The following is a 20,373-nucleotide window of genomic DNA, read 5'->3' as shown; positions in this document are numbered from 1 at the left end:
TTTGAATGGTGCCGTTATGGGAAGAAAGGGACACAAACCTATCTTGCCAATTGCAGAAACGCTATTAAACCTTTTGCCATACAAACTTCATGAGACCCACATACATTTTGTCGAATTATTTTGTTTTCTTCCTCTCTTTCTTATCTTTTTATTATTATTATTATTATTGTTATACCACCATCACACACTCTACAACCTTCTTTGTCCCTTAGGTGGACTATGAAATAAACTATTAACGTGCCAAATGGCTTTCCCAAATGAGAAAGGAATCACGGGATTGAGGAGAGAGACAAATATCTCAATGACATTTTCTTATGTATGGTCACCTTTTCAACTGCTGATATTTTCCCAAAAGGGGAAAAGTGAAAAGTGAACCCACCAAAAAATAAAAATAATAAAAAACACCACCAGCTCTTAATAAAAGTGAACATTCACATTCTTAGCTCCTAGTTCTCAGTTCTTAATTCCAAGCTCCTCACCCTTTTTTGACCCCCATAGCAGCCTAAGCTCCAGTTACCTATGACTCTTCTCCTTCCAGTCTAAGGTTGGTTTATCAGATTATTTCTGTTCATTATCTGTGTTCATGTTTGATTATTATTCGGTGGCCAATACTTGCGTATGCTCTTGGCTTTTTTCTTGTTTTATACTTCAATTCCCGGGACCCATTTTGAGAAATATTATATTCAGTATAGCTTATCATCATGGAAATTAGCTGAGATCTCAGCTGCATTGTTCTGAGCTGTTAGGCCTGCATAGCCATTAGACGCTTCGTATGCTCATAACCCAAATCAAATCCATATTCTTGTGAGCAACCCAGATCACAGTTAATCTTCTTAGTTGTTTCCTTTTTTCGCAAATATGTATCCTCAAGGTCGAGTGAAGGAGGAATTCCCTGCAGGAGCAAGCAGCTCGTTCTTTTCGGACACGGCGCCATCTATGAAAATTCCTCCTCCTCTACCAAGGGAGGGGCTCCATGGCACAGGTCCTCCACCTTTCCTTACCAAAACGTATGACATCGTTGACGATCCCTCCACAAACCATATCGTTTCTTGGAGTAGAGGGAACAACAGCTTTGTTGTTTGGGATTCCCAGACCTTTGCCATGAGTCTTCTCCCCAGATACTTCAAGCACAACAATTTCTCAAGCTTTGTCAGGCAGCTCAATACTTATGTAAGTTGTTCTTGTTCCTTGTTTCTTTCGGCAAATTGTTTGTATTTTTTTTTAATAAATAGTATTTATCAATAACGTTTCTTTTCAATCTCCTTAAACAAGCTAGATTTCTGTGCCTCAGCTTCGTTTTAGTTTAATTTAATTGTAATTTTTATTATATTATTGTGTATTTCACAACACAAACATCTGTGGTTCAAGTTCCTCATGGAACACCTAGATTGGATAATATGTACCTTCGCTCGCCTCTTTGGTTCCTTCTTCTTCTTTTTTATTTTATTTTATTATTATAGATTTGATTTACCTCTCTCTCTCTCTCTCTCTTTTTATGGTTAAATTTATTTGAATATTTTGTTTATTTGCTGTCTTGAAAAAGAACGTGCAAAGAATATTACAACATAAAATTTAAAAGACACCATCATAGGATGTTCTGGTAGATCTTATTTTGTGTTGCCATATGTATAATTAATGTCACAAGTGAAACTGAGCTTTCTAATGAATGTGGTCGTGAATAAAGAATTTGATTAATGTTAGGGCTTTAGGAAGGTTGATCCTGATAGGTGGGAGTTTGCCAATGAAGGGTTTCTTAGAGGACGCAAGCATCTTCTAAAGACTATTAGAAGGAGGAAGACACCTCAACCCCATGCTTCACAGCAGGCTCTGGACACTTGTGTTGAAGTTGGACGGTTTGGATTAGACGGAGAATTTGATTGGTTGAGGCGTGACAAGCAGGTTTTAATGGTGGAACTGGTGAAGCTTCGACAGCAACAACAGAAGACAAGAACTTACCTCCAAGCAATGGAGGATAGACTTAGAAAGACAGAGCTCAAGCAGCAACAGATGATGAGTTTCTTGACAAGAGCAATGCAGAATCCCAACTTTTTACAACAACTAGTTCAGCAGCACAGACGAAAAGAGCTCGAGGAAGAGGTGAATAAGAAGAGAAGGCGAGCTATTGATCAAGGGCCTACTAGTAACCTTGAAGTTGGAGAACTGTCAGAGTTTGATCAGCTTCAGGATCACGGCGACATGTCCGAGTTTGAAGCTTCAGAGCTGGAAGAACTTGCTATGAGCATGCAGGGACTAGGTGGAAGCCAAAATAACCCTGAGGAAGAACATATAGAGAAAGAAGAGGAACACGAAAGTGGAGATCATAAGGACTTTGAGGAGGGGTTCTGGGAAAATCTGTTAAATGAGGCTAATATCTAAGAAGAAATAATTGGTATCCTGGGTGTTGAACAGCAAGATGAAGGAGATTTGGATATGTTGGCTGAGCAGCTGGGCTAGCTACCAGGCCTCTAGTCCTATTTAGAGAAACATCCTTGTTCTGGCTTTCTACTTGTATTGCTTCTATGTCCTAAATAATGCATCTTTTGTGTGTGTCTAGGTCTCCTTGATGAGAAAATCCATGCAACTTTTGAAATGGCATATGGGTTTCTTCTTATCGACAAGGGGAACAATCCATGAACTAGAAGAATGTACTTCAAGCGAATGGGCAGACACATTAATTAATAATACCATAGCAACTTGGCAATTTTGAATTGCCGTCTGGATTTGGCATTCTTGTTCTCAAAATACAACAGTATCAGTAATTACTTCTCATGTGAGCAAGGGATGCAGCAGGGAGTAAGTCTATTCATGTGCAGCATGACTAGCTTGAGGATGTATGGTCGATTCATTTAGCTCCAAATGACAATAGGCGCGCGGACAACGCATTTCAGATCATGTTGCAGGATGCACTCTCTGTCTGGCGTTGCTGCCGGTAATTATATAATTTATACTTATGACATCATCACTTATCTTATAAGCTTAATTACTTATTTTAGAAATTTACTAATTTCACATGATATCATACCATAGGTATTAGTTTGAATCATGACTCTATAATCTATCTCATTTAATTAGATATTCTATTTTTCATGAGCTTAAACTTTTTAAAACAAGTACATGGTACGTTACATTGATACTTTTGCATTTCTTCAGCGACATAATTTGGCATTTAATTATCAATTACCTAGAGGTTATGGATTATGGTTGTCGCATCAGCAATTGAAATGATAAAGGAGCTCATTGCCATTCCAAAACACATTGAAGAAGACATTGAGCTCATTGGCAAGCATTTTAATGCAAGCATCCCAACAATGACGGATCATATCATGTGCAAGCTCTTAAAGAGCATGCAGTGTGGCATTGTGTAAAGAATTATAGCAGATTATATCGATCTACCCTGTCTCTAGATCAGGGGGAAAAAATAAATTCCAATCTTATGAAACTCAACATTAATTATTTTGAAATTTTTCATTGGTTAAACGGTCTTTACAAGAGATAAGTTAGTGCACAATAATTCTAAATTGGTTCCAATTGAAACATCTTCCATCCTCTTTAAGCATACATTTTAGATGTGGCTTAAGTTTTGAGAAGGGATCGAGTTAGTTCTAAACCACATATGAGGTGTAAAAATATTTAAATAGTGTTAACTTTAAAGGAAAATAACGCATATATAATTATTTTCACAATTCTATTTTAAATTATGGATATTTTTATAATATCATTATTAAAAATATTATCATTTTATAAAAATATCATCAATATATTTTAGTTTTATAAAAGATTATAACAAAATTATGTGTGCTTTTTCTGAACTAGAAATATGGGTGGGGCTACTATGCCGTCCCACCTTTACCGTTGGGTGTATTGTCCAGGTCTTTTTTTTTATATATATTTTTTATATATTTAAATATTTTTAAAAAATAAAAAAATATATTAATGTATTTAAAATCACTTTCTTAACCATTAAAAAATAAAATTTAACCAGTAATTATATAGTGCGATCAAAACAAGATGGACAAAGTAATATTTTCCTAGAATAGGAAATATACATGCAGTCACTCATTTTGTGTACCGCACACCTTTTGGCAGGAATAATACACTGCTATTCTGTCAGGCCGTGCGCTCTCTCCGATCAAATACATTTTCCTTCTAGAATAAGGAATAAGGTAAGATGATAAATTTATTAATAGTAATAAAATAATAATAAAATAATTATAATTATAATATTTTATAGAGTTTTGAAACAAAAGAAAAAAAATTAAATTATAATATTATTATAATATAATTTTTTAATACAATCCCGCCGCTAAACGATCACTGTTTTTTGAAGAACATCAGCCATCGATGAGCTGTCATGTTAAAAATTACATAAAAGTAAGAATAGATGCAACTATAACAATAGAAAAGAGCTAGGTAACTACGAGCCCCTCCCTTTCATCTCTTCCGTTGGAAATTATCTGCTCACTACAACCAGAAATCATTTTTCCAGGAACCCACAGGTAAGTTCCAAATTCTTTTGTGCACCAATTTTTCCGAAACACAACAAACATTTGTGGCTCATATATTTTGCTTAACTACAATCAGAAATTATTTTTCCTACAACTAGAATTTCGAGAACCCACAACACCCTGAAAAAAATTACTAAACAAAATGTCCCAAAAACTGAACTTTAGAAACAAGAAAAAAAAAATGCATAATCGGAAGGCTTGTGAATTGGTTTGAAGACAGATCGAATGCAACATAAAAGAATTAAGCAAAAGGAAAATGCAAATTTGGAAGCCACTGCAAACACACACATACATAGAGAGAACCTCTGTCCACCCCCAAAGCCTCATCGTGCGTGATTTTCTCAAATATGCAATGCTCAGCTCACCTCCATTTTCTAGCCGTCGTTGACTCCAGCGCAGGTTGCTCTCTCGGGATCAGTTGTTGTCGAACCCAGTTGCGCCTCCGTCGATCTCCGCCTATTCCCAACTCAAAACTCATAAAGAACTTGTCACTTCCTCTCTTTGGGTGGCTGGACCAAGTTACGCGAGGGCTAGACAACACTGGTGCAAGGGTTTGTCGTTGATTGCAAGAGGGGGCTAAAGGGTCTGCGTCGATTGCGAGAGGTGCATTGGTTGCCAGGGGGGAGGATTTGGTGTGGTTGATTGTGAAGTGATGAATAATCGGCTGATGTGCGTTCACACAAAAACTAAGATGTGAAACTTACGTGGCAATAAACTATTAGGATGCTGTTGTTTGTGAGTTATTAGCCCAACATGTTATAAGGTATTCTCTTTTTAATATTATATTTGATTTAAAGTTTGAAAAAGTTGAATTGTTTTTTATATTTTGTTTAAAAATTTAGAAAAATTATAATGATTAGTTTGAAAAAATTGTAATGATTAATTTAAAAATATTTATATTTGAGTGATGTTTAAGAAGTGAATAAGAAAAAATGAGACAAAAAAATATTATCAAACATCCCTAAATTTGTCGCGGCAGAAATGACTTAAAAACCATTCAATGCAACAAATGGGCTGTGCTTACATGATCAGAAACGGGCCACATATAAGCTAGAAGCTGGGCTAGCTAGGAATGAATAAGAAAAATTAATAAAGATGATGAACGGAGTTCAAACCTCTCTGACCAAACTCCAGGCAGTCCCAAACCATATTGGCAAAGTATTCCAGCTCAACGATGATAATCAATGTAATTGGAATAACTACATTGACTAATAGCTCTAATAAACATAACAAAAAGAAGAAGATATTTTTGGCTCTTATAATTGCTGCTTCTACAAATTTAAAATAAAATAAAATAGCCATCTCCATCCATCAAGAGTAGGTCAAATCATTTCTACAGTAACCACAACTGCATGCACCAATTACTCTTTCTTCCACAAGTTTCTATACTATTCATTTCGAACCTCTAGTTGAGGCATCGCTATCTGAAAATCTGAATCCTTCTTCTGATCTCCCAAGAGCATTAGAATTGAATTGGCTATCTTATTTTTTAAATTTTGATTAATATGTAACTTTTTCACCTTTAGCTAATCATTCAAAACTTAAAGTCTACATTAGATTAGTCATCACACTCTCTATAATAATAAAATATTATTATTTTTTATTATTTATATTTTTTTATTAATTTTTATTTTATTTTCGTAATCTTTAATAACCTCTAACAAATTATATTCATTTTTATTTTCACATTCAAACAATCTCTAATATAATAATCTCATATATATAGATAGTAAAATCTCATATGAATAAAAATATCATATCTATAATATAATAATCTTAAAAAATACTTTTAGACTTGTTATAGTTCTTTTTATATTTGAAAAGAAGAATAGATTTACTGTAACTTATAGTTTGGATGAAAACAATTTAGTTAATTCAATGTGGAGTAAATATGGATGATGTTTATTAAATTTAAAGATAAAAATATATTTGACTAATCCAATACCAATGCTCTAATATCCCAGCCACGACATTCCAAGCCCAAAATGACCCAACTATACCAAAATAATAATGGCTTTCGGTGATTGCTCAATGAGCTCTCTCTCTCTCTCTCTCTCTCTCTCTCTCTCTCTCTCTCTCTCTCTCTCTCTCTCTCTCTCACAATGGAAAATTAACAAGGTACCTCAAGATTTTACTTTAATTTTAATGTTTCGTATGATAAAGATAAAATAAAAAGCTATTCTATGTACAATCGGATTTGCGAACTAATATGTGTACCAATGTTGACGTGAACTATTTTGTGAAATGTTTATTTTCAAATCCGCACCGTTTTATTAAAGTCTACATTTCCACCTTAGTATTGGTGCACGTATTGATGCGTAAATCCGCTTACAACTAGATTTTCCTAAAATAAATAATGAAAATTGAGAAATAATATTTACAATTTTATGGTGCGTAAGTTCATGCACTCTTTATAAAAAAAATGAGTAAATATGGAATCCATATGAAAAAAGAGAAATAATATTTACAGTCTTAAGGTATACAAATCTCGTACACTTACTTTAAAAAAAATGTAAATTTGGAATCCATATAAAAAATTATTTTTTTAATAGTAAATTCCGTTTTTTTTTAAAATGAGTATTTAAGATTGCATATCGTTTGACTATGACTTTTTATCTAGCATTATTTTGAGAAAAAATAATTTTTTTAATAATTGATCTCATTTTTTAAGTCTCGTGCACGGGTTTGCCACTCTAAGATGATATTTAACATTACTCGTAAATAATATAAGATTTAATAATGTTTAAAGAATTCATATAGATAATAATAAATATTATAAGGTCCCTTTATTTTACTTAATTTGTTTCTATTTGAATTTTTAAATTTAGATCAAAATTAAAAAAACAAATCTAGGGTAATTTCCTTGGAGCTCAATAAAAAAGAAAAAAATGTCGCCAATAGAAGCATGTTCTTCTATCGTTTTCACTAAGGTTATGTACATTTATATATTAGACAAACTTATCCGTTATGCTTAAATTTGTCTTATATGTATTACGCAAATTTATATATAAGGAGTCCGTTACATTAGCATTATCCAGATTGAAAAAAACAAAGGTAGGGTTTGATGGTAAACTTTCCCAAACGGCAGGCAGCCCATAAAGTGCCAAATTGGGTCTAATAGCATTCTCAGCCTCAAAGTCTTATCTTTTAGCCACCGACAGCCGAACTCCCATCTCAATTTCAATCTCGTCTCTTCTCTTCATCGCTCTCTTGTATGTATTTATTGAAAAAATATTTATGTATTATTTTTTTATTATTTTATAAAGTGATATTAAATGATAAATTTATGAATAAAATATAATAATTAATTTTTAATTATCTAATATTTATATCGTGGAATGATGAGAATATGATAAAAATTAAAATAATAAATATCATTCATTTATTGGGTCGGGTGGTGGGGTTGGGCAAGTGCCATTTTGTGCTTTCAATGCATGTAATAATATTCCTAGGCAAAGGTGGTGAAACCCAATTTGGTAGCAATCACATAAGACTCTTATTTCTTTTAATAGTACATGCATATACCAAACCCAATTTCATATATCCACCAAACCGGATGAGCAAAGGGTAATCATATATCTATAATATTTTTTTTTTATATATTTATAAAATTTTTATAATTTATTTTTAATCAATGACACTTTATCAAACTATCTTTCATTTTAAACAGAATTGTAAATAGTTGTAGATTAATTATAAAATTATTATTTTTTGAATACAAAATAGTAAAATAAATCGATACTATTTGTCAAAGACTCACAAAGGTTTCTCTCTATGCTTGCTTAGAATAATAATAATAATAATAAAAGCTTGTCTATGTTTTACCCGTATTTTTTAATAAGATTTATTTATTTTTTAAATTTCGCCAGTAGATTATTGATTTTATATTTGTAAAGTCTTTTATGACTATTCAGATCCACTTTAAACTTGATGGTAGTATTTGACTTAATAATAATTATAATGAGTTATTGTACCATTTAAAATTTTAAGGAAAAGAAGTTAAAATTAAAAGATTTTAGGGGAGGAGGGTGATGCGAATACAATATATATAATTTCGTTTAAATTGAGAAGTGATCTTAATTTATTTTATTATTAGAAATTTTTTAAATTTTTATATAAAATATAATAAATAATATAATTTTTAAAAATTTAAAATAATAATAATATTAAAAAATAATATTTTATTTAATTTTTAATTTTTATTTTAATTCATCAACTATGCGTAAAAGTTGAAGGACAATCTGGTCAACTAAAATAGCACAAACAGACGACTAATACCGATGGGTCATCGTCCCGGCCCAAAAACGCTCCAAAGTCCTCAATCTCCCTCCCTCACTAGTCACTCCTTCCCCCATTCTCTACTCTCTCTCTCTAAACTCCCCAAAACCTCCGTTTCGAAAAAAGCTCCCTCTCTCTCTCTCTCTCCCCGTTACATAGAGAACTTCATTTTGAATCTCTGTTAAACTCAACCGATCCGACTCTCTGAACCTCATCTCCCTCTGTAATGCGGCTTCCGATAATCAATCACGTATCGGAGATCAGCCGGCTCGTCCTCTTCTTATCAGAGTTGACTCGGTGAGAATCAACTTTTATATCTTTTGAATGGGGTCGGTGCCTTCAATTCCGCTCAAGAGCGACAACGCCCGGCCACAGGACACCGCTGAGTATCTGATCGGAACCTTCGTCGGCGAGAAATCGTTCCCTATCTCCTCTGATTTCTGGCAGAAACTCCTCGAGCTCCCTCTCAACTTTCGCTGGCCCGCCCACCGTGTTCTCCAGGCCTGCGAGCTTCTCGGTGAGCAAATGCTCTCGTAGTCATTGTTATTATCAGAACCAATTTCCTCTCGTGGCGTTTACAGTGTATGAATATGCTTGAATTAGATTCTAGTCTTGGTGTTTATAATTTGAAGCTGTAATGGACTGATTTTATGCCTTTCAAACTTCATTACATCCATAATTGTGCGTGTTGTTTTGATTCTGTTTTCTTGTTTTCTCCCCCTGTGCAGAGCAAAATAACCAATACACGAGGCATCTGGCAAAGATTTTAATCCATCTTTCATGGTGCTTGCAAGAGTGTATTTCAGCTTCCGGTGCTCCGTCCGGTGCATACGATAAGGCTGTTAATGCTGTCTACATCTCATCTGTTTTCTTAAAGCACTTGATTGAAAGTGCCAAAAGCGATGACATTGAGGAGTTGTATCTCTTCCTAGATGTAAAGGAACCCATACCAAAGGATTTTATCCAAGGTACTTGGTTTGTAATTCTTTGAAATTTTTTATTTTATTTGTTACTCTTTCCTTATCATCTGTAAATAGAGGATGTGATTTGAAATGATTGATAAAAACATGGTGATTTTCCTTAACTGTCTTTTATTTTATATTTAGGCCTAGCATGGATCTTTTTATGAGCAAGATAATTTTATTAAAGTGTACCATGGCTTTGAGAAGAATCTTGCTTGTTTCTTGAAAAAAAAAAAAAAAAACAAAGTGAGGGTAATTCAAGAAATGAAGGATCATGAAATTTACTTTGGGAGAGTTTGATATATTTCAAGAGAGCTTAGGAAAGAAAGCTAACAGGTATTATATAATTTCCAGAGATTGAATATTCACTCTTTTTGTGTGTTGTGGGGTGTTTGGTCTAAAATTTTCCTGTCTGGATATAAGAATTTGTCAAAGTATTGTATTAGTGATTTGCAGGTGTTTCATTGTCACCTTCTTGAGTTAGGGCAAATATAGTGATAGCAGCATAGTTGTTACTCTTTTTTTGATAAGTAGCATAGTTGTTACTCTACAAGTGCATTGGTAATCGCTAGGGTGTAGCTAGTTACCCTGGCATTTCTGTGTAGGATCCTCGCATCTATCAGTAACCTCTATTTCTATTTGTTACACAAGTGATGTATGTGGGGATTTTATTGATTACCTATATTAAAAAAAAGTATGTGGGGATTAGTGGTCGAAAATTTTCGTCTGGATGGAAGAATTTCCCAAAGTATTCTATTTGTGATGTACAGGTGTTTCTTTGTCGCCTGCTTGCGTTAGGGTGAAGATGGTGATAGTAGCATAGTTGTTACTCTACAATTGCATTAATCGCTAGGGTGTAGCCAGTTGCCCTGGCATTTCTGTGTAGGATACTTGTGCCTATCAGTAACCTCAATTTATATTTGTTACACAAGTGATGTATGTGGGGATTGGTGGTTGTGACCACCTTTCTGATCCTTACCCCTTCTACGTGTACTTTAAGCCAACTATTTCCTTGAAATCTCCCTCGAACCAAATCATATTTTCCTTTCTTTGTTCCAACTAGGTGTTTCTCTTGTATACAGCCAGTGTTAAGCTTTGCCTATTGTTATTATCAACAAAGTTCATAATTATCATAAAAAATTAACACTTTTCTTTCTTTGTGAGAATGTACTGAGGGAGAACGATTGGCACTCTTTTGGCCTCAGTTGAATGGTTTTTAAGCTTATTGCTGTTACTTCTTAGTATTTTCTCTCTCTTTGAAGGGTGGGGAGGTTGGAATGTAAAGAAGGTGGGTCCAAGAATTGTGAAAAACTGGTTTTTCTTTTTTAATTTCTTTTTGCTGGGTGTGATGACTATATTTTCCTCCTCTCGCTAAAAACAGAAATGGAGCTCAAGATTAAAGAATGTTTGAAGGAAATGTTTGATCTGTGAAGACTTTACCACGTGATGAATCTTGGTTTAGTTGATCATATCTTCTGTCATCGAAACAACTGGAACTTGTCTTTTAAACAGGAACTGCTATAGGTTCTCCAGTGTTTTGTTTTGAGCCTTATCCTGTATACTTACCTGCTTGTTCAATGTCTATGTTCTCTACCTCATAGTAGAAAAATCATTATAGGCCTCAAATTATTGTTTTTATATGCAGATGAAAGCATCGAGAATTTGGTTATGCATACAGTGCTTAGCTTTATCAGCTCAGTAGATGTGAGGTACATGCTAGTCTAGCCTATGGGTTTTTGATTGTTGAGAATCATATATTATCTTCCCTGATTATTGTTTATCTTTTCACAAGTCCCAACACATACCTCCTACATTTGGAGCTGCTTAATTTCATGCTGATTGCAATGTCTACTCAGCTTCTTTGTGGACCATCTCCGGGACCAAAAGACGTTAACCCGTTTATTGATGCAGCAATTGTTCAGGTTACATGATTAAACTTTGGCCGCTTCCAATTTCCAAATCGTTCCAATATATTGTTAGCATCTTAGATTGCTACTGCTTTTTTCAGGATAACTCTTTGGTTAGTTTGGTTGTGCACAAACTACTGCTGAATTACATCTCACAACCTGGCATGCCCTTCAAAAGTTCATCATATTCCATATTTTATGAAGGAAGTCAGCCTAGTGTTTTACAAAGAGTTGGCTCTGCAGCTGGTATGGTCCTTTGACTCCTTTCCCTTGATGCTCATATTCTTTCTAGTTTGTTTGCAAGTGCTTCCACTGTGAATGTTACTGGTAATGGACCAAATAGCATATCTTATGCTTTGTTGTCCATACATTCTCCTAAGATTTCAAATCTTATGCTTCATTAGAACATTATCACACCCTTTTTGTCAATGCAAAATTAGTTTTTGGGGAATGTTCAAGGGTTACATCATTGACAGAAGCTTCTCCTGTTATTATATTCTTCTTCCTTGCAGCAAATTTTGTCTTGTTACCATTGAGTTATTTGGGCAGTTCAAGAGGTGAAGGCTCAAGAAGTCCATTGGTAGACTGTAGTCTACTTGTGCTTCTTGTGCTCATTCATTATCATAAATGTGTTGTGAGCAACGAGTCCATAACAGATTTGAGTGTTGATGGTCATACTTCAGATTCTCTTCTGAAAGAAAATACATATTTTTCTGACAACCCTTACTGCAAGGCCTTGGAGAATGCGACAGATTTTGAATGTAAGACGGTAAATTTCATTATTTATTTTGTGATCTTTTTTTTTTCAAGGTTTGCTTTTCTAAATCAGTGCCCTTCTTGCAGTTGACCGTATAGATGTTGAGGGCAATGCATATACTGATCCAGTTGTGAGGTTACCGTTTGCTTCTTTATTTGATACTCTTGGCATGTGAGTGTTTATTCTTCCTTATTGATAATCTTGGCATGTGAGTGTCTTCCTTCTGTATCAGTATATGAAGTTTAGATTTATTCCTTGGTTTATACTGATAAAAAAAGATTTATTGCTTGGTTTATATCATTTGAGTGTACACTGATTCTCTCTTTTCTGGAATTCAATTTTGTGTTGAAGTTGGAATGATTTGCATCACATTCACATTTGAATGTGCTGTACTGAATGCAACTACATTTATCAGCTGAATGTATCTGATTAAAATAGATCAGTTTCTTGACAACGAATTCTAATGGTAGCATATTCTGTGCAATATGGCTGCTGGCCTGCCAGTATGTTTGGCTTGTTATTTCTGCCTAGGGGTCAGCAATTTAATTCACCATTCCTCTCTGATTTGTGCTTTATTTATTAGTATTGAGACCCCCTTTTCTTCCTTGTCCTGGTTTCAAGGGGTTGGAACCCTACTTTTATGAGTCGTTTTTCCAGTGTCAAATCCCTTCGTGTGAAATCCATGGTTCTTTTTTTTGGAATCAATAGTTGTCACAAATGAAGTGGAAGTTTTGTTCCATGTAAATATTTTGCAATCCGAACCCGGTCTATGCAAGAACCTTTTTTTTTTTGTGGCTATAACAATGAAGCTTGGAACTATATGTAATCATTCTTGTATTTTTGCAAGAGAAAAGGTTTTGTAACATGTAAGGATAAGAATTTATTATATTGTTTTAGTCACAAATTTGTTGCATTTTAGTTGTTTCGAGGAGTTATATTGTGCGGTTTCTTCACTTTGTGATGCTGTTTCTCCATCTGAGAAAGATCCCAACATTCTCAGAACCCTGCATCAGCTCCCCCTCCACCCTTATTCCTGTCGCATTTGAGTAACCCATAACGGTTCTGCATTTACAGGTGCTTGGCTGATGAGGCTGCTGTCTTATTGCTTTATTCACTGCTGGAAGGGAACTCTGACTTTTTGGAGTATGTTTTGGTGCGAACTGATTTGGATACATTGGTATGAAGCAGCAGTTCAAGTTTTTACTTTTACCCAAAATAACACAAACAATAATATCACCTTTATATGGTGTATATAATTTCTTAAATTTGTCTCTAATCAAGCAACCTGGTGTTGTATTTGCTATTGATGTGGCATGGCTCCAACATACCCTAATTCTGATCTGTGTTTTCATGATGAAATTAACAGTTGATTCCCATTTTGGAGGCTTTATATGATGCTCCTAGGAAGACCCCCAATCAAATCTACATGTTACTCATTATACTTCTAATACTCAGCCAGGATTTGTCATTTAACGCAAGCATTCATAAGCTGGTAAGGATTATATTTGTTTGCCATTTATGTTTTACAAAGGGATTGTATTAACATAGATGATGTGGACAGATATTGCCCGGTGTTCCATGGTACAAAGAACGCCTCCTTCATCAGACATCTCTTGGTTCCTTGATGGTCATTATTCTCATAAGGACTGTGCAATATAATCTCTCTAAGCTGAGGGTAAACTTCACTGATCCATATTGCTAATTTGCTTATGTTCTATATTTTTTTTTATAAGTAAACAATATTATTGATAAGGATAGACAAAGTCCAAGTACACAAGATGGTATACAAGAGACAAGACCTATCTAGGTCGCAAAAGTGAAAACAAGAAAATCATGTAAATTAAGGCCATTAAATCTATAGCTATGGCCCTTAGAAATAAAATAGAGAAAAATAAAGGTCAAAGCTCCTCAAGTGTCCGCTCCTTATCCAAATGTCCGATCGTTACTTTCTCGCCATGCTTATGTTCTATATTTGTGATAACTTTGATGCAATTGCTAGACATGAGTCCTGCAGCAGGCTGCATATGCCAATGTCCTGTACAAATATTCTTTTTGACTGGTACAAAAGACTCGAGCACACATTTTTTTGATAAGTAAAGACTCGAGCACACATATGAGATAGAACTTGTGCTTCCCCTCCATCCCTCATGGTTGGAAGAGATGTCGTTTGGTCTGAGGGCTATAGACATAAATTGATCGATACCAATTTTGTGCTTTTTGCTAAGGATGATGGCAGGAGCTTGACCTGAACCTGATCCCTTGAAAATGGCCCAATGAAAAGCCTGAAATCTGGGTCGTATATTTGTAATCCACCCATTAACTTGCTGTAATTTGGTTATTTCTATCTAGTACCTGCACCTAGAGGCTGAGACAGGATGTGTTACCCTTTCTTTTGGTGATTAGATGAGTTACCCAATTAACTGCATTATTGGTGGTTATATTAAAAAATTAGTGTATACATGCACCTATGCTTACACATTATAGATAAAAGACAGGAAGACAATAATATCAACTGCTCATCATACCCTGAACTGCTTGGAGGGTGGGTTCATAGGTTCAGTGTCTCACGGTTGAGTGTTTTGTATTTACCTGTTCAAGAGAAAGGAAAAAGAAACCTTGTAGATAAGTTAATTGAAAACTCAATATCTCACAACATTAGTTCAAAATTTGTTTCACTTAATGTTTTCCTTTATCCATTTTACATAAAAAAATGTTGCTGGTATGTAGCTGGATATCTACTTGTAGCTCGCTTCTTTCGATAATCCTTTTTAAAATTTTCAATCATACAGGATGTTTATCTTCATACAACCTGTCTAGCTACATTGGCTAATATGGCACCTCATGTCCACCGTTTGAGTTCATATGCATCACAGAGGCTGGTCAGCCTTTTCTATATGCTCTCACGCAAGTAAGCTACTTACCTTCACACTTTGCTGCTTCATGTTTGGTGTGTGACGATCTTATGATTGCTCCTGTTAATGCAACAATGGATATAGGTATAACAAATTAGCGGAGCTAAGAGATGATAGGATGCATCTAGCCAAAGGCTGCAACAGTCTTACAGAAGATATGGTCTGTAACACTATCTACCTCAAATTTGAGCCTGTTTTGATGTGGAGCCTTTCATACCTATCAAAAAACTTAAATATTTGTTTGACTAAGCAGATTGTTCTTGTTTCAGTCGACAGAGTTGCATATATATACTGACTTCCTGAGACTTGTTCTTGAAATTTTAAATGCAATTTTGACTCATGCCCTGCCACGGAATCCTGAGGTATCATCTTTTACTGTAATAATGATTAAAGTGAGAGAAACTTTTCTGTAGTTTCACATTAGCACCTTTCAGGTTTTCTGAATCTATCGGCAGGTTGTATATGCGATAATGCACAGACAGGAGGTCTTCCAGCCATTCAAGCATCATCCACGCTTCAACGAGCTGCTTGAAAACATTTATACTGTATGCTCCAGAATATTCTGTTAGAAGTCGTTTCATCAATTCTTTGTCTCAGCAATATTGCAATATCTTATACAGCAAGGTTATGTTGTTGTTAATTATCGATAAGGTTTTCTATACTATGTGTTACTGACTTCTTTGGTCTCTTCTGTCGCCGTAGGTTTTAGATTTTTTTAATAGTCGCATGGATGCACAATCAATGGATGGTGAATGGTCAGTTGAGAAAGTACAGCAAGTCATAGTTATTAACTGCCGCTCTTGGCGGGGTGAGGGGATGAAGGTAAGAATTGGAAAAAAGATGGTAAAATTATGAGTGCAGTTTAAAATGGGAACATTATCTTTAGGACTAACATGCCTTTGTCTTAGCAGATGTTTACACAACTACGCTTCACATACGAACAAGAGAGTCATCCCGAAGAGTTCTTTATTCCATATGTGTGGCAGCTAGTTTTATCCCGTTGGTACTGTTCCTGCCTCTCTAAGCATTATTTTATAGAACTCCTTTCAACTTGGTCATTATCAAAGTAGTTTGCATTGGCTGGCAATCATGCTGGTTTTTGAGTTTCTTAACCTTGCTTGAGTAATTATCAGAGATTCCTTTCATATTGCTGATAAACTGGAAGTCACATCACACTTTGATGGATCTTGCCATTGATTTTTAGTTTTATTCTATTTATTTTAACACCAAAAAGTTTTTTTTTTTTTTAATATGCCTTCAATTTGTGATTATTCCTGTATGTAGCACTGATTCTTTGTTCTGTCCTTTCTTCAGTATATTCAGCTTCAATTCAGGAGCCATTAACTTGTTTCCAGTTGATCCACCTGTAGAAGTAAGTATCTGGATTCATTTTATGAATTTCACTTTTAAATGTATATATACTTATAAAAAAAAAACTTTTAAAATGTATATATGTAGGGGGGAACTTTTTCTTTCTTTTACTTTGGGGATGAGGCTTGGTTTGCAATATGAAAGTACACTGGTTGTCACCAACTTTTACTATCACCTCCCCTTGGTCATTGAAAATAAGGAATCTTATATAGGGTTAATCAGCATCTAGAGATCATTGAAAAATTAAAATACCCATATTAGAATAATTGTCTTTTTGGCTTGTAACCCTTCTCAAATTCAAGATGTTCAGCTTATAAAAAATCATATAAGTCAAAGGAACCTTTTGAATTTTCTACTGATGTTTACTAAAAAGCATAGATGTCTAGGAAAAACCCACTCCTTCGCTAGGAGCTCTCGGACTTTTGGTAACACAAATTCTTTCTTGGTTGCAGATACAAGAGAATGACGGAATGGTATCAAGTAAGCACCAAAATGGAGAGTTGAGCGTGCACGGACTTCTTCTCGATCCATAGTGGGTGCAATGTTAATTGTCGCCACCAGAAAGATTCATGCACCTTGATGCATATATGTAAATATATGAAATAGTGTTTATGTTCTGCTCATTCTTTCTGTCCATATGTTTGCTTCCATGTAGAGGCCCTTCTCCCACAGAAAATTTGAGATAATCAATGTAATGAATAAGAGATGATGCTTATTCCCCCCCAACCCCCCGCGCGGGCGGGAAAAAAGTAAAAAAAATAAGAGATGTTGCTCAATTCCATTTTTAACACCATTATTTTTAGGAGTTATGCCATTATGTTTTCCATTTTATAGCTTTTATGGTAACAGTGTTACCGAGATCATATGATATATCAGTAACAATTATTTCATGAAAAAAAAGAGGGGTGTAGTTTGACCATTACACTTAAAAAACTCTCTCCGTACACTCGTAGGAAAACTCTCTCCGTACACTCGTAGGAAAAAACTTTCTCGTTTTGATCTCGTCGTTTATGGTGCTGATTTATTAGCATTCTGGAATGGTGATGGCAATGGGCCATACTAAGGAGTTGATCATAGACTCCAAACGTTTTACTTTAGTGAAAGAGGGGCGTAGTTTGACCATTACAGAGAAAGGATGGAGGGTGGTGGCTAAGGTGGTGTTGGGACCAATAGCTGTTCAATGGCTGGTGAAAGTGATGGAGGAGTGCACAAATGAAGAAAAAAGAGATTATTATACCACAGTCCGGAAAGGCAGCCATAGTTTCATAGTCCAACGTTGTTCGAATGCTAGAGGGAGATATATGGCGGTGATAGAATATGGAGGTGGAGGGAGGAAGAACTTCATATTTGTTCCTGAAGAAGAGGGTAGGGGCTGGAACAGGATGGGAGAGGCGTTGAAGGACTGTTTATTGGATAGAAATACACACAGAGATGGACATGGGAAAGAGAAATTAGCCACGGCTCAGCCATTGAAGCACTCATACAGGGAGGCGTTGAGGGTGGAACAGCCACTTGGGTCCGGGTTTGGGTGTGTTGACAGGCTGGGTCAGAGTGGCGTGTTTTCAGGACAAGAGACTGACAGGTGGGTGTGTCCAGTACAATGGCAGAGTGGTGGTAGCAGAGGGGGCGTAGCAGAGGGAGAGAACATGAATATCCTACTGGAAGCCAAGTCGCAGCTTGCAGACCTGCAAAACAAGATAGAGTGGTTAATTAGGAAGGAGATGTGGACTAATAATATGGGTCTAAGTGGGGTGTTATATTTGGGAGCTGAGATGGGTCTAAAGGTCGGGCTTCAACTAAGTGGGCACGAGCCCAGTTCTCCTAAGCACTACGGGCAAGATATGGGCCCTAGTGGAAGTGGGGCCTCGTAAGCCCGCTTCAGGTGCAAACACGAGCTGGAGGATCCGTTTGGAGAATGACCCGAGACCCATTTCCAACGGAAACTCAACTCGCGCGCCGATACCACCATCGGAAGCCGAGACCACCACGATGGGACCTTCGCCGGTGGATCAGAGAGCGCCGACAAGGGTGGTGGAGCAGTTCCCCCCATTGCGCGAAACGGAAAAAGAAATTCAGAAGATGGGTATTGAAAATCGCGTGCTGAGACCACCATCGGATGACGCGAGGTTCACGGTGGGTCTTTCCTCGGTGGCTCAGACAGCACCGATGATGGTGGTGGAGCAGATTCTTCCTTTGCGTGAACCGGAAAAATGTATTCAACCAGTTAATTTTTTCCCAGATGAACCTGTCGGTACACAGAACCTGTCGATAGAGACTTTGGACTTTTTGGCTAATGGGAAGGACCTTCACAGTGCCGAGAAATTCTCACAGTGCTCTACAGAGTCCAGCGAGAAGACTCTGGAAGGAGGGGCTGCGAGGATTGTAGAACTTGGGGATGATAGTGTAGAACTCACGGAGACTAATGTGGACATAATAATGGTTCCTGAAACTCAGGTGAGCTCTTTCCCTACTGAAAATGAGGTGGTCAATTTGGTTAATGAGGGTGAATGGGAAGGACAGAATCTGTTTGGAGGGGAGGGAGAATCAGGGGTTAGAGAGCCATTCCCGTTAACTTGCTTGTTTTCTAATGAGTTTGAAATCTCGGAATGGGTATTCAAAATGGTCAAGGATATTCAACATGTGGTGGGAATGAAGAGCGTGGGGTATGAAGAACAGTTTATGGCCCTTCTCACTGCCATTGAGGTAGGCCATTCTCAATCCAAGAAATCTGGTTCCAAGAAGCAGAGGGAACTTAACAGACTAAAATGGTCATTGAATGAGGGGAGCTCAAGTCGCGATAGGAGTAAAGGGAAGGGTACACATGTTTCCTTATGAAGCCAAAAATTGTGTCTTGGAATGTATGCGGGTTGAACGAGATTAATAAACGCCATCTTATAAAGAATTTGCTTAGGGATTGGAAAGCGGATATCGTGTGCTTACAAGAAACCAAGCTGAAATTGGTGTCTAGGAAAATAGTGAGAAGTTTGTGGTGCTGTCCATATGCGGATTGGGTATATTTGGCTTCAAATGGGGCATCGGGTGGGATACTAATGATGTGGGATAAAAGTGTGGTGGAAAAAATGGAGGAGTTTGTTGGGGAATACACAGTGGCGTGTTCTTTTAAAATGGTGGAGAATAATTTTTTATGGGCGTTTGCAGGTATATATGGACCAAATGATGACACTATCAGACAATGTTTGTGGGAAGAACTTGAGGGAGTGTACAGTTGGTGGGACCTCCCCTAGTGCATAGGTGGTGATTTTAATGTGGTAAGATTTCCTAGTGAGAGGTCTGGTAATAGTCGGATTTGTCTTGCCATGACAGAATTTTCAGAGTGCATCTTTGATTTGAATCTGGTGGATCTCCCACTGATAGGTGGGCCTTTTACCTGGTCGAATAGTCAGACGTGGTCTCGTCTAGATAGATTCTTATTATCGTCGGATTGGGAAATTCATTATCCGGAGGTATGTTAGAAGAGATTACCGCGACTATTTTCGGATCACTTCCCCATTTTATTGGATGGAGGTGGTATCCAAGGAGGCCGTAGATATTTTAAGTTTGAAAACATGTGGCTCAATAGTGAAGGTTTTGTGGAAAGGGTTAGGCAGTGGTGGTCTTCATATCAATTTTTTGGTACCCCCTCTCATATACTTGCAGGCAAATTAAAAGCTCTAAAGAATG

General features: G+C 36.2%; 2 protein-coding genes across 2 annotated transcripts; both read left to right on the top strand.

The window, feature by feature from the left end:
- The first annotated feature begins 428 nt into the window (after positions 1-428).
- On the top strand, positions 429-2,727 carry LOC108989484 (heat stress transcription factor A-6b-like). Its single transcript, XM_035692039.1, has 2 exons — positions 429-1,170; positions 1,702-2,727. The coding sequence occupies exons 1-2, from the start codon at positions 859-861 to the stop codon at positions 2,374-2,376; spliced, it is 987 nt and encodes a 328-aa protein (XP_035547932.1). The 5' UTR covers positions 429-858; the 3' UTR covers positions 2,377-2,727.
- A 6,084-nt stretch (positions 2,728-8,811) lies between these two features.
- LOC118349007 (dymeclin-like) lies at positions 8,812-17,468 on the top strand. The gene is made up of 18 exons (XM_035692038.1): positions 8,812-9,300; positions 9,512-9,751; positions 11,391-11,454; positions 11,538-11,667; positions 11,754-11,898; positions 12,165-12,413; positions 12,496-12,580; positions 13,484-13,586; positions 13,776-13,901; positions 13,971-14,084; positions 15,199-15,317; positions 15,406-15,481; positions 15,591-15,683; positions 15,777-15,866; positions 16,024-16,143; positions 16,233-16,324; positions 16,636-16,693; positions 17,145-17,468. The coding sequence occupies exons 1-18, from the start codon at positions 9,108-9,110 to the stop codon at positions 17,223-17,225; spliced, it is 2,178 nt and encodes a 725-aa protein (XP_035547931.1). The 5' UTR covers positions 8,812-9,107; the 3' UTR covers positions 17,226-17,468.
- Positions 17,469-20,373: the final 2,905 nt, after the last annotated feature.

This window comes from Juglans regia, chromosome 7 (genome assembly GCF_001411555.2).
Source record: "Juglans regia cultivar Chandler chromosome 7, Walnut 2.0, whole genome shotgun sequence".
Classification (NCBI taxonomy): domain Eukaryota; kingdom Viridiplantae; phylum Streptophyta; class Magnoliopsida; order Fagales; family Juglandaceae; genus Juglans; species Juglans regia.
The sequence above is the reverse complement of the archived record's forward strand: the minus strand, read 5'-3'. Positions and strand labels throughout refer to the sequence as shown.